The sequence below is a fragment of the Ischnura elegans genome, chromosome 4 (assembly GCF_921293095.1).
Source record: "Ischnura elegans chromosome 4, ioIscEleg1.1, whole genome shotgun sequence".
NCBI lineage: Eukaryota > Metazoa > Arthropoda > Insecta > Odonata > Coenagrionidae > Ischnura > Ischnura elegans.
The window spans coordinates 17,573,326-17,587,767 of NC_060249.1; the positions used below are offsets into that span (position 1 = coordinate 17,573,326).

Here is a 14,442-nt window from a genome sequence, read left to right on the forward strand (position 1 = left end):
AGCTTGGCATCGAGCGATCGAGGGTACAGGCCAGCCGTACAGGCTTGTGTCGTCATCACCTCTATTTAAAGATGGCCGACCGTTTTTGGCGGCGTTTAAAATTGTTCGAATTTTGATTGCTAATAATTCCATCATTACTTTTTCAACGCATCTGTCATTCATCCCAATCAAAATGAAATTACATCAGAAGTGATATACATTCGTTTTTTTAGACCGTTTTGATAGGCTTGAACAACCCTATTCATAATGATTCGTATCAAGGTTCTCGCTACGGTCGGTAGTTATCGATTGTGTTGCGTTCGATACATTTTTCGATCGTGCGAGTTACGATATAACTAATTTCGACCTAATCGATTGAGATTAGCCTGAGTGCCGTGTTCCTGCGCGCTTTGTATCCAATCGTACGTGCTTAGTAGCGGACATTCACATGCTGCGTACGCGCTTCGTCGACAGGCCGCGAATGGAATGTATCCATTGACGAAAAGCGACGGAGCGGCATAGTATCCCCTTAGTCAATGGGTACTATGTACATACGAATTAGATACGGAGGGTTCTGTGCCGTCTGGGTTATAACGTAGCGTAGTGTATATCCACCTAAATTCCATTGCTTATTCATGAAACTTTGTAATAAAGTTCATTCTGTAACCGCCAGGACCAGAACTGGGGTTCGTAATTTCGTATAAACTTTTCTTTTACAATAGATTGTCGGGACTTTGATTGATTGATCGGGACTCGGGATTGTGATACTTTTTGTCGGGACCAACGATTTAATTCGTAATAATCAGAAATTAGTAATACGGTCATTTGTACTAACGAGCCTACTTTAATGGCAGTAAGATCTTGAACCCTACTTTAATTGTTACCTGAATAGTTCTTTATTCAGAAAAGATAGCCTGCAGATCATATTAATCCATCTATCAATGACAGGAGAGTTTAATATATTATTGGTCTACTTGAGAGTTGGGCGAGTGTATACGTTCACATAAAATGCTTTACAATAACATTTGCCATTAACGGCATATTTTTTCTGAAATATGCAGAATATAGGCATTACCAACTTTTTCTATGGCCAAACAACAATGCAATTTAATGAAATTTTTTCTCCTGCTAAATAAGCTTTCAAGAGTCAACGAACTGCATTTCATTGGCCAATTAGGCAATATCTGCTAACGAGCTGGAGGGATATGAAGGATTTGGCAAGTCCCTTCCTTCAAGCTGCTTCCTTGTTTTTGAAAATTAACTGCTATAAGGTGAGAAAAAACACATCTTGTACTACTAACCCCCATCAACTGGCTACTGGGATTTTAAATTTGTAAATTAAAAACAAAAATCATGTAAGAAACATTAATGAATATTTGTTTTTCACTGTTTTATTTTAAATGAAAACCATTTCAGAAAACCGTTTATGCATTGTCATACTTGCGTCACTGCCACATAAAATCTCTCATTACTTTTGGATGGCACAGATACTCTTGGACTCTCAGCAGTTTCTACAATTAATTATATTCACTTCAAATACAGCTTTTTCTTGAGGTACACAAAAATATTTTTTTAATCTTTGTCGTTAGAGTGTAATTATGCGTGTTGTCTCACTGTCATGAGACAGCAATTTTTATTGCATTGTACGATTGCTATTTGGTTGCATATGTAGCACTATTATTGCATTATTATTCTGGGTCTGATCTGCTCATGCTTTTGTTTGACTTAAATTCTGAGTATGTAACACCATCCATTTTTACTTTGTGTTTTTAACGTAGTCATTTATGGAGCAAAAGTGTTTCCAGCGCTTAAAATGAATGCAAAATTCTTATACATTTAAGTGGTTGAATAACTTGCTCTCTCTCCAGCTTTAATTATCACAAATAGACATTTCAAAGTGTGCAATGAGGCTTTCACTGGTCACGCACAATATGTACCGTATAAGCTTGTGTAAGAGGCGCACACGTGTAAGAGGCGCACCCCTATTTTGAGGATCGAAGCTGTAAAGAAAAAAAATTTGCGACATTTTTTTTATTCTATCCTGCGGTGTTGCAGACGTATGCCTGGAATTTTGACAGTTATCGAAATGTCCTCTTTCAGTACTGAAATTTTGATAACTGCGGCGGCATAAGAGGGAGTAGAAAGAGTTCCGATCCTCTCTTTGCATACGCCATCGCTCTACGTTGCTTGTTCTACTCACGAACAATTTCGTTTAAAAGCTCTCGCAGGAGTATTGCAATAGAATTGCAGCCGTGGAAAATTTTAAGGCAAAACACGACAGGCAAATGGCATGAGCTTTCCCAAGAGATTGAACAACAATCGGGGCAATCTCAGCGCCGTAGGATAATAACCAGGTCGTAGATTTAAGGCCCCTTGCACACGCACCGATTTTGGACGGCCGGTAAAATATCGGCCGTCCACATTCCAATAGTGAACAATGGGAGAGCATTGGAGCTTGCACACGTACCGACCACACGCCGGCACCGGCAAAATGCCGGTTAACTGCCGGCTATTGTCACTGTGGATCGCCGACGCCGGCTCAAAAACTTAGCAACGTATCGCTTGACCGGTAAAAATCCGGCGTGTGTGCAAGCATCGCTTCGCCGGTAAAATATCGGCCAATATTTTACCGGCCGTCCAAAATCGGTGTGTGTGCAAGGGGCCTAACGGAACTACTACACTCGGCTCTCCATCAGCTAATGCCTCTGCCGTTTTTTTCCTTTCCGAGACTCCACAGGAAAATATCAAGTTACAGGGGAACAATGGAAACGTGTTTCATCCCTACCCCATTTCACCAACTGACCTTTTTCGGTCTACCAGGTTCAATTCCCCGAGTTTCTGGAGGTCAAATGCTACGTGAGTCACCTTCTGAGCTCGAAGATATCTCGATATCTTTCAGCAATTGTATGACACGCACGAGGTTCTAAAAAGAATTAGTCCTAACGCGACGTATATCTTACAGCATTTAAGTTTTTTGAGCTCTAATTGATTGACACAAATATTTATAGCTAAAATAAAGCTACTAATATTCAACATAGTCCAAACAGCACAATTTCGGAAGAAACAAGGGTAGCATAAGCGCATTCAAACAAGACGAGACGGACTGGAAACTCAGGCAACGCAAACTGCGTATATCACATTGCTGCGCCTTCGCCCCTTCGCTTTAAAGGCAACGACGTCACATGCAAGATCGGACGTGTTCTTCCCTTGCTCCTTCGCTCGCAGCTTTAAATACGGAGGGGAGGGAGCCCTCTTCCCCTCGACCTCTCCTTCAGCGCTCTTCACTTATAAGCATTTCCGATTTCTTCTATCCACCATTAAGTCCAACAATGAGCACACTCGTTCGAATTTTTTCTACCGCAGGTTTTGACACCAATATTACTATATGCAGTATAAATGCCGCAGGTGCCCACTCGTGGCAATAAATTTAGCGCGCGCTCCGGAGCCAATCACCCCGCGCGATCTTTTCAATGTTCACCTCTGGGGTACCGACGTGACGGCGCGATGCTTGCAAGAAATTCAAACAGGAGCATTTTAAAAATACGTCACTAAGGGAGAAACTCCCCTGGCTGCCGCTTGATTTTGACCCAGGGTTTCAGATGACTGACTCACGCTGAAAACCAAGGCCACTCAGTTCCCCTTGAATTTGCAACCGGTCAAGGGGAGGGGGGGAAGATAAGAAGTTTGTGTAAGAGGCGCACCCCCATTTTCGACTGCAATATCTGGGAAAAAAGGTGCGCCTCTTACACGCGCTTATACGGTACTTGATAAAATGGACTTATATTCCAATGAAAAGGGTTAAGCCACTCGAAATTGACAATGAAAATGTAGGCCATCACCATATTGCATATTTTAAAGGCCAAGCCTGGTCATTGCTTTACTGCTGTAAAACATTTGCAGAGAATAAATACTCAGTTTTATTGACCAACCCGCAAGAGAAATCATAAAAATATCCCATAAAATCTAATGATTTTAGTGCTAGAAATCATGAAACCTAGTGATCAAGAAATGCATTCATCAACCTTTCTGTGCCTAATATTGGCTTTAGCCGATGCAGGTTTTCCCACAAACTTCCTCCTATTGAGAAGTAAAAATGTTCCCAAGGTGTGTGAACCTGGGGAGGCATTTTCATTGACAGGGTCCCATTGCAGAAGAGTAAATTTTAAGTTCCATTATAATTTCTATGTTAACAATGTAACAGTCACAATAATTTTTTGTCCCCACACAGTTTGCAGAAATGGCTTTGGCCCAAGAAATTGCCCACGCTCAAAATTTGGAGTCAACTGGCTACATCTACTACTCTGCTGTTCTCAGTTTCTTGAAAGGGGATTACAAAGATGCTAAATCGCAAGTGGAAAAGCTCATTCCAGAATCCAAGGTAAATTGCAAAGGTGCATGCACATGCACTTAGTATGTATCTAATTATGTATATTTCATTCATAGGCTATTTTTGTTATGAGTAGGTAAAATATCTGAGGGAGAACACAAAGCCGTTTCAAATATATATACTCTAAAATCAAAGGAAAACCTTACACACAGGAAGATAAATAAGTTATAACTGACCTCATAACTGCTGAATTGATAAATTCCATCGATTAAAAGAGCTAAAACCTTATATCTTTGGCAATTTTGGGTTCTGTAACTATGTGTTTTCTTTGGGTGACAATCATCCCTCGGTCACTGTCAATGAGCAGATCGTCAAAAGGGGAATTTGTAGATAACCATCACAATCACAGGAGCACAACAGCGTTACATAAAAAGCGTACGTTAGCACAAAAGACTCGGTCTCAGAGCCCTCCCTCGCCTTCACATCACCTCCATCTAGAATTTCTGATACGAACCAACGCCTGCCAAAGCTCGAGTGATGCAGAGTTGCATCAATGCATTGTGAAGCTCTCTTTGGAATGCTCTGATGTGCATCGACATACATCATGCATGATTTGGAATGCACCCCATATCTTGGCATTGAATTACCACCCCAGGTGAAATCACAAACAAAAGAGAGTTGAGTTCTAGGAGTTGCTTCACGTTTTAGCAGAGTTAATGAACTAAAAAGAGAAAAAGCATGAGGCATTCAACTGTTACTGAGAATACATTGGACCTATTTTTTCACTTTCAAGGGAAGTTTAAGAGTACCCTGTAAGAGGATTGAATTATGGTATTTGCGTAAACAGCCACAAGTGTTTTATCAACATAAATGAATGTTATATATGTGAGTTGAATATTAAACATGAATCATCATGATTTAGTATATGGGATGGCTTAGCCTAAACTTCTGTATTTCATAAGAGTGAACTGAATATTGAAAAACTTAACGGTCCATGAAATATCCGACTGCATATGGTGGTACTTGACGGTCCATGCAATTGAAAGAAATTACTACAGTGACATGAAGGTAGTGAAATGCTAAAGTCAAAGAAATTTAAAGAACAATTGGTTAGCATACTAAATTGTAAGAAAACAATTACTTCCGTGAATGACAATGAGCAGAGCAAAATATAATTTCAATTGTATTACAAACAGAACACTATAAGTATTACCATGATTTTATATTAATGAATTCTGTTTAGCCAGAAATTGAAAGAAATTAGCAGAGTACTATTTTTAGCCATACTACTGGCTCAAGGAAGGAGACACCGTTATACTAACTAGCATAGAAGTTGTGCTGAGACATTGTAATATGTATACAAATTCGGTACCTAATTCAATATTTTTAAAGACTTCAAAATGCCAACTCTGCTGTTAACTGGAAGTCCTCAGACTGTTGTAGCCAATCTAGTAGGTTGGCTAGCATGAATGTGGTGTGTGTGAGTTGGCAACGCTGTAAATATGTGGACGGGGGACTTCCGGTTCCGGTAGTTGAAAATGTAACTTGTAATGGTGATGGGATTAAAGCAGAAGCTCTTTAAAGTATCCACGACTTGCGTATTGTGTAACCAGCATCCTCCTCTATATTTAAGTAAATATAATACAGACAACAAAATTTTATCTGTAAAACAATCAAAAGATATCTCAAAAAAGGTTAGGGCAGCAAATCCAGCATTTTAAAAGTTCTATTCACATTGATTTCTAATTTAGTTCTTGATTTCAGCAGAATCCCAGTGAGAAATGGGTGGTGGAATCCACGTGGAACCCACGTGGAATCCACGTTGACTCGTGGATGTATGGTGGTGGTGGATATTGAGTGGTTGGACCCAAGTGGAATCCACGTTGATTTCAAGTGGATTTGTGGTGATTAGCATAAAATGTTAAACAGAATTTCTAATTCGTGGAACTTAACTCTCTGGTGACATTGCGTCATTTATCATCCTGAATCCACGCTAGTTATGTGAAAATGTATCGCACATTCTATTTTTATATAATTCGTGGAAAGGCAGCCATGAGAGCACATGAAAAATCGTAGACACATGTATAGAAGGTTTAGATATAGAGTGGTTGAGGTTTTAATGGTTTTAGGACAGCACCTACTGCTGTTTTAATTTTTCCACCAAATTTCCATGTGGGTTCCACGTTGATTCCACGACCAAAAACACGTGGTACCCACGTTACATCTCCACGTGGGTTCCACCACCCATTTCTCACTGGGATGGGAATAACAATTACCAGCAAGAAATGATTATTTGATATTAGATTTTAATGCAGAAATCAATCTGTACTTACCAGGACTATCCTCCATGGTGTCTCGCTGGACAAATCTATTACAAACTTGGATTGGACAAACAGGCATTTAATGCCATGCGATGTGCACTCCAGTGCTATAATCCACCTCCTGAATTTCATATGCTGTACCTAAGGTTAACACCACGCTTATTATTCATACCTGTAAATAACTAGCACATAATGCAAATCAATGTATTTAAAGCACAACATCATTTTATGCACTTACAGGTTGGGAGAATTCTATAATTACCAGCAGAATTATAATCTAGCGGCTGAAATGTTTATAAATGCTAGTCGATTCTATGGTACACCATATTCTTGGAGGCAAGCTGGGCAAGCTGCGTATGAGGTTATTTAATTCATAATTCTAATGGAAAAATCAGTTACCTTCATTCATTTCTCCATAATTTACAACAAAAACTTCTAATTTTACTCTAATTTACAGAGTGGAGACTATAAGGCAGCAGAACTGAGTTTAAGTGAATCAAATGTTCTTGATAAGTATGACCCAAGCACTTGGGCATTACTCGCTTTGGTCAACATATCACTGAGGCAAAAGGAAAAATTCAAGTTTTGCTACAGACAAGCTATTATGGTGAGAAAAAAAGGAAAGTTTCAGTAAAAGTTGGTTACTGATGAGAATTTTTTATGCCCTTTCAGTTATCATGATTTTATTACTAATAAAGCATTCTACCAGTGGTGTAGCCAGGAATTTTGTTCAAGGGGGGGGGGCCTAAAACGAGGGGGGAAAATTTTTCAAAAATAGGGTATAGGTACCTACTAAGTAATGGGTTTTAAACTAATGTTAACACTTTTCACAATCGAAAAAACTTCTTTTGTTAAAAAAATACTTTGTAAATTCATGATTTTTCAATAGTTTTCTTTTATGAAGGAAAATAATTGTGCTTTTATATTTTGGGGGTGTCTGGACCCCCCCACCTGGCTATGCCACTGCATTTTACCGGTTAATATGTACATATAGTTTACGTAGAGTATTTTGCAGATAACCTCCACCTCTCTCCCTTCTAAACTTGGACTCTACTCTTAACCCTTTCCTGCCGGAGTCTACGAAAGCAAAACGTTACCACGCTACAAGTAGCATAAGAATATTTTAAACCTCTGGATACGGAGCTTTTTTGGGGGTGAGTTGCCCGGGTACACTCGTCCCTCGGATTTGGGACCCAACTCAATGGGGTGCCCGGCCATTATCCCTGCCTCTCACCCGACCCTCGGACCCTTTCTTACCGGGAGTCTGTGGTCAACTTATTATTTTACCGGTGTTTTTTATAAATAATTATTGATTACGATTTCTGAGAAATTACACTTACATAATAATAACTGACATATTTTTAAGCATTGTGAAATTTTAAACGGGTTTCTAGCATTGATAATAACCTAGTTAGGCCCTTTTTATTTTTCAGAAGGTTAGGTGTCAAAATTCTTCTTTGAATAAACCTAAATGTAATACTTCCCATCCTTCTTTTTCACTAAAGGGAAAAAGGTAGGGAAAAAGGAATGCAAGCCTGAAAACCCATGAAAGAACTAGCTCAATGGTACACTAAGGATCGTTTTTTGAAGAATTGTAGAGGGCCATCGAAAAATTCAGCAAAAATGTCATTAGCGCTCAACACCTGGACTGTATGAATGCACGTGCGATACCATTGTTGGGGTGGAAGGTATGGTTTTCCGCATAGTTTACCCTACCTGAGACATCGTCAGGCAGCTGAGCAAATGTTCCACCCAAAATGAATAGCTAACAATAGGGCATACAACGTATAGGTATGGAATTGGTTATACAAGTTACATTACCTTAGAATACCAGCGTATTAGTAATTACTTGGGGGAAAATGAATAAATCAGAAAATATAGGATATGTAATGTAGGAAGTTATTCGGATTGTTACATTCATGAGTGATAATGGCAATAAAACTCGGCAAATGGCAGCATCTCCCCGTTACATATTTTTCATCCCGTATGGAAGAACAAGGTATTAAGGCATTCACATGAGAAATTCGTTAAAAAAACACTAAAATTTCATTTAAAATTTGCCTACACATAGAACAAAATGAAGAATTCATTAAAATGAATAAAAAATTTGAGTTTGCAATAAATTATTCTTTGCAAAAACCATTGTCGTTTCAACCACTTCACCGCAAATTCCTGCTGTGGGAAGGATCATAAATGAGTGGGAGGGTTGGGCTTAATTGCCTAAGGGGAGGCACAAGGGTCTCGGGCCAGGCCTAAAGACCACAACCATAGCTACCTCTGCAGTCGCTTCCCAACCCCCGCAACGGCTATACCCGATGTCCGGCGCGAAAGGGTTCAATTCACAATAAAGCCTACTCCATTTCAGTTAATGTGTATACCCTATACTCTTCCTTCCTCTCTCACCTAATATTCATCCCTCCAACAGTTCTTAACATCACCTCCCCACTCAGAATTTTCTCCACCCAAACCTTCCATCTCCACATCTCATCTAGAAGATTCCTTCCTCTCTTCATCCATCCATCCATTGCCGGCCTCGGTGGCGGTAAAGTCCTTGCCTGCCAAACAAGAGGTCGCAGGTTCGAGTCCTGCCTGGGTAGTTTTCCCCTATCCAGGGCATGGTTGTTCGTGTACGTTTGATTGTTAAAATTTATTGAATACCCCGATCTAAAATGGCCAATATGAGCTGTATTCGGTGGTTTAGAAATAAAATAAAAATATCCAAAACTTTGTCGTTTTCTCTATTTTAGGTCTTATTAAATGAAAAAATATCCACTGCCTACATCTTAGAGCTGAACTTCTTTGATCATCAGGGTAGGATATTCTCCTCAATCCTATAAAAACAGCGAATACATTTCAAATAAGGAGCATGCACCATCTCTGACGGTTAACTATGCACATGATGGTGGATACTCTTTATTTGAGGTCTATTAAAAGTTTTTACCACATTTAGAAGAATTACCTAACAAGCCCTGAAAATGGAAAAAAATTAAATTAGGTGTGATATAGGCAGTAGGTTTGTTTTTTATTTCATGAGACATAAAATCAAGATAATTTAAATCAGTGGCATAACTATGGTGGGGGATAAGATGGATAGAACCTCCCCAGAAATAAATTCCTATAACTCCCAGAACCCTAAAAAAACTGAAATAACAGAAATCCTTCTTGCTTGAAATACAGTAATTAAATGCTTCAGCTTAAACTTGGTCTCTCCAATTTTTAAAAATTACTTTACTCTCATAGTACAGTAAAACCTCTTTACATCGTAATGGAGGCGATCAAAATTTGGGCAATTTGATGTATGGAGGTTCACTATAGAGAGGTTTTAGCGATAAGCACCATTTTTTCATATCCTTTGGAAATGAAAGACACTAATGTCTTTTAATCCATTATATTTATGTGTTTAAACACACATGCATGCATCAGTGAACAAATATTTATTATTGATTAATTACAGAAAGCGAACACTATCGCATGATTTTTACCACGATTCGAGAGAAAACAATGTGATCTCTCTCTATTCAACAGTCACTTAAAATGATTAGGAGAGTTGGATACCTTTTTTCTTATTTACTGTTAGGTATGCTCTCGTATGGAACAAAATGGCCACAACTAATGATTAACATGAAAATTACAGCATATTAAAGGTGAATAAGAAAAATAACAAGGGTGAAGCATTTATTGCTGATAATAATTTCATTCTATGTACGCAATCACAACTGCATTAATGGTCCCTAGTTGTCTCGGTACAATTTGCGGAGGTAGTTAGGCTGTCTTGGGGGTATCTCCTCAATATGATAAGTGGAGGTTTTACGATATAAAGAGGTTCACTACATAGAGGTTTGCCTATAAATTTACATGTAAATCTGATGGGACCGTAGGGGTGGTATGAAGTATGGAGGTTTACACTGTAAAGAGGTTCACTACATAGAGGTTTTACCGTAATTAAATTCTAACAGTTTTGTTTGATTATTATACCCAGCTTTGCTTGCCCAGCAATGCTTCGCATTGTTTCACTTTACATTGTGTACAATGAAATTAGATCTATTCCCCCCAAAGTCAATTCCTATTTATGCCTCTGACTTAAGTGGTATTACCTACTATCAGGGTTTGATAAGTATGAAATTGAAATTTATTTATGTCAATGATCTACCAAAAAAATTATTACTCCCAATAATAAGTGTGTTATGTACGCAGATGATGTAACCATCGTGTCAAAAAGTAAAAATGTGGCAACATCTATTGATACCACTCAATGTACAATGAAATGCATGCAAACATGGTGTGATGACAATGAACTAATGCTAAACGATGATTAAACCCAAGTGATGTTGTTTTCAGCTCGGCATGGCATAAAGGACGATGATCTGCTGCAGTGCAGAAATAATCTTTATATTGTGTAGTACATAGATTATCTTGGAATTCATGTTAATAGTAATCTGAAGTGGGATGCACATATAGCACACTTATGTACATAAACAACTTCATACATTATTTCATCCAATATCTATGCTAAAGCATTTTAAGTCAGTATGTTCTGAAAACCCTATACATACTATGGCCTATTCTAATCTAGAATGTCATACGGTATTGTAATTTGGGGATCTGCCTCCCTACTTGATGATGTGTTCATTATACAAAAGAAGGTAGAAAGAAGTATGTGCAAATTAAAATATCGTGCTCATTGTCGTCCCTTCTTCAAAAGACTGGCATTATTAACTGTGTATATACATATATCAGTATGTAATATATGTAAAAGTATAAGGCAAATTTTATAAAAAATAATGTGTTCCATTCTGATGAAACTAGGAGATGCAATGACATTCATGTCAAAATATCAAACCTTTCATTGACATCTAAAGGACCTGAGTTCATGTGTATAAAAGTATACAATAGCTTACCAACATCAATTAAAAATATTGAAAGTGAAAATATAAAAAAAGACAGTTTCAGGGTACTTATAAAAGAATTGTTTCCATAGTGTAAAAGAGTATTGAATTGAAATGTATTCTTTATTAAAAGTGTTTTCTTTCTGACGTGCCCCATATAGGTACTTAAACTATGTTTGTATCATTATGTATGATGACCTCTGGGCAAATAAATATTATTATTTGTACATATAATATACTATCAATACTTTTTGATTTTCAGCTAAATTTGAATGATCGAGCACTGGAAACTAAAATTTTGGATATGAATGATAAAATTTTCCCAGAGGACTCGGACTAATAACATGACACTAATCATTCACAAGGGCAGAATCCTAAGCCTAAAACTAAGAGGACAAAATGAAAGTAAAATGCCATCAAGAAATAGGAATGAGTTCAAGACTGAACAATTAAGAAGCTGAGGCAAATAAAATGACACTACACTTGCATATAAACCTTTTAAAATCTTTAAATTAAATAACTCCACAGAAAGGTTTAGGGTAATTCAACACACAAATAAAATAGTTAGAGTTAAGTTTTAATTTCTTACAAAAAATTACACCAATAATATTTAATTTTTCAATATCAAAACTATGACAGTTTAAAAAACTTTTTGCACTTATTAAATAATTTTGGCTGAACAGACATATGAGTATATAAGAGTTATAACATTAGTATTCTTTGTAATGCAAAAGAAAATAAAATAATATTTTTATTTCCAAATGCCATTGAGTATTCACATTTCAGGCTGCATCAACTTTTATCTTAATGAAATCATTTGTTAACTTATAAGATAAACAGGTGAAAATCAGAATTCCAGTAGGTAAATTTACTATAATGCACAGTGTTGAAAACAAATTTCCAAACTGAAATAAAATAATGCAATGCGCAATGGTATTTGTAAGTGAAGCTGTAATGCAGCCAGAGATAACTCCACCATCAATGTACCCAAGGTTGCATCCTAGACAGCACACATGGTACAGAGTGATGAAATGGATGCATGAATAATATTTACCGAGGGTAAACTTAAATTGTGTACATACTCTAATTGTTTGGTGTATACATACAAATTATAAGTATAGTGGATGTATACTCTAGCTATTAGTGAGCATTCTGGGATGTCTTTCATTGACATTCACATTATAATGTTTACAAAAAGTAACATGAATCATGAGAAACTTGAGACTCCTTTTGAATAACACAGGTATTGCAGAGAGAAAGGAGACACTTCACAATGTATGGATGTATTGGCTTTGCATCACTGATTGTTTTCATATTACTTTGAATGAAGCTGGAGTTAGGTCCACCATAAACGTTCAGTGTGGCCTCAAGGCCTGGACTGTACAGCCCCGGACTGAAGGCAGAACTGACAGTATGTGGCCATTCCTTGAGGCGGATCGTCGGCTGGATGGGAATGGCCTCAAGGCCAAGCGACCTTGAGGCCGGACCTTATTGTTTTCCTATCCGGCCGACAATCCGCCTCAAGGAATCGCCACACACTGTCAGTTCTGCCTTCAGTCCGGGGCTGTACAGTCCAGGCCTTGAGGCCACACTGAACGTGTATGGTGGCCCTAAGGCTCCGGCCAAACTGCACAGTTCCGGCCTCAAGGCCGGGACGGAACGTGTATGGTAGGCCTTACACAATTAGCTTTTGAACTTACTTAATTGGGAGATGTGACAAGGAAAAAACATTGGTAAGATCCCCCCAACCAAATTCTGCTGCAAGGACGATGATGGACAAGGTCAAAATTGATGTTCTTATAATCGTATTGAAAATTTAGTTTTCAAAATTTCCACTCATTCCACACTAGCTTATCACGAATCATCGAAGTGATTTGCTCTACTCCATGGCATATGAGAAAATGGGGTTGTCCACTGAGACTGTAAATTGTTATGGAAAAACTGAATGGAGGGAAAAAATAAGTTTTGGCAAAAACAAAACCTTCTTCATCCAGCCATTCTGCCACAGTTCAAAAATTAGAAATGGGAAAGTTTCCACGAGATAGTAAGCTATTCATAGGGAACTGCAAATTGAAGGAAGGAATCGCTCACGAAAGTGTCACTAGTAACTAAGCCTGCGAGATTGATTAGTGTGGCCCAGGAGTAGCTGATATGTGGTGACCCACTTGGCAGGAGAAGGTGAAAGCATTATATTATCTGTGAAAGGGTTCAGGCCGCAAAATTTTCACCAACAATAAGGCTCGCTTCACCATGCTTGAGAAGTAGACATCAGATATGGAAAAATATGGGTCTCTTTATTCTTCAAACAGACGGAATAAAAAAATTGGCAAACTAGCACATTGAACTTGTTGAGAAGGATGGAGTAAGCAACTAACTTCCTGGAAGGAATGTGGCCCTCAATATATCTTGCCAATAGTGTGCCAGTGAATAACTGGAAGAATCATGAAGAATTTCCAAGCTGTCAACAAAAAATGTACGATGCCCAGTGGCTGCAAACACCTGAAGGTGTAGGCTTTAATTAACTTGAATATCGGACACAGGTCTCTCAGAAATCAAAAGAAGTATGGGGGAGGGATGAGGGGATAGATCCCCCCCCAAAGCCTCAGAGAAATAAAAAAAATATTTAAAACTATCGTCTAGTTTTGACATATACATAGTAACTGCCTCTGCTTAAAGTTCAATTTTTAATGGCAAAATGACGTAAAATGTATTTCCAGACACATCATTATTAAAAATTGTACCAGATTTTGTCTGGGTGGGAGGGGGAAAGGTTGCCACCCCAGGCCACCCCATTCCCCCACAAGGCATATTCCTAGTTACCCCACTGACAATGCCAATAACATTCTGGGTGCTATCACTGAAGAACCAACCATATCTGACTAATTTACAAGATATTCTCAATTGATTTCTCCACAATTAACGCATTCTT

General features: G+C 38.1%; 1 protein-coding gene across 3 annotated transcripts in view; it reads left to right on the forward strand.

Moving 5' to 3' along the window:
- LOC124157102 (cilia- and flagella-associated protein 70-like) overlaps window positions 1-13,970 on the forward strand; it is a 50,715-nt gene extending 36,745 nt beyond the window's left edge. For 2 of the 3 annotated variants that reach the window (XM_046531594.1, XM_046531596.1), the window contains 6 exons: window positions 1,117-1,250; window positions 4,208-4,357; window positions 6,643-6,773; window positions 6,868-6,988; window positions 7,085-7,234; window positions 11,776-13,970. In XM_046531594.1, coding sequence (XP_046387550.1) covers window positions 1,117-1,250; window positions 4,208-4,357; window positions 6,643-6,773; window positions 6,868-6,988; window positions 7,085-7,234; window positions 11,776-11,853 — 764 coding nt within the window. In that variant the 3' untranslated portion in view covers window positions 11,854-13,970. Of the gene's footprint in view, window positions 1-1,116; window positions 1,251-4,207; window positions 4,358-6,642; window positions 6,774-6,867; window positions 6,989-7,084; window positions 7,235-10,965; window positions 11,748-11,775 lie in introns of those variants that run through there. The other variant, XM_046531595.1, reaches the window with a different exon arrangement.
- The last annotated feature ends 472 nt before the right edge of the window (window positions 13,971-14,442 follow it).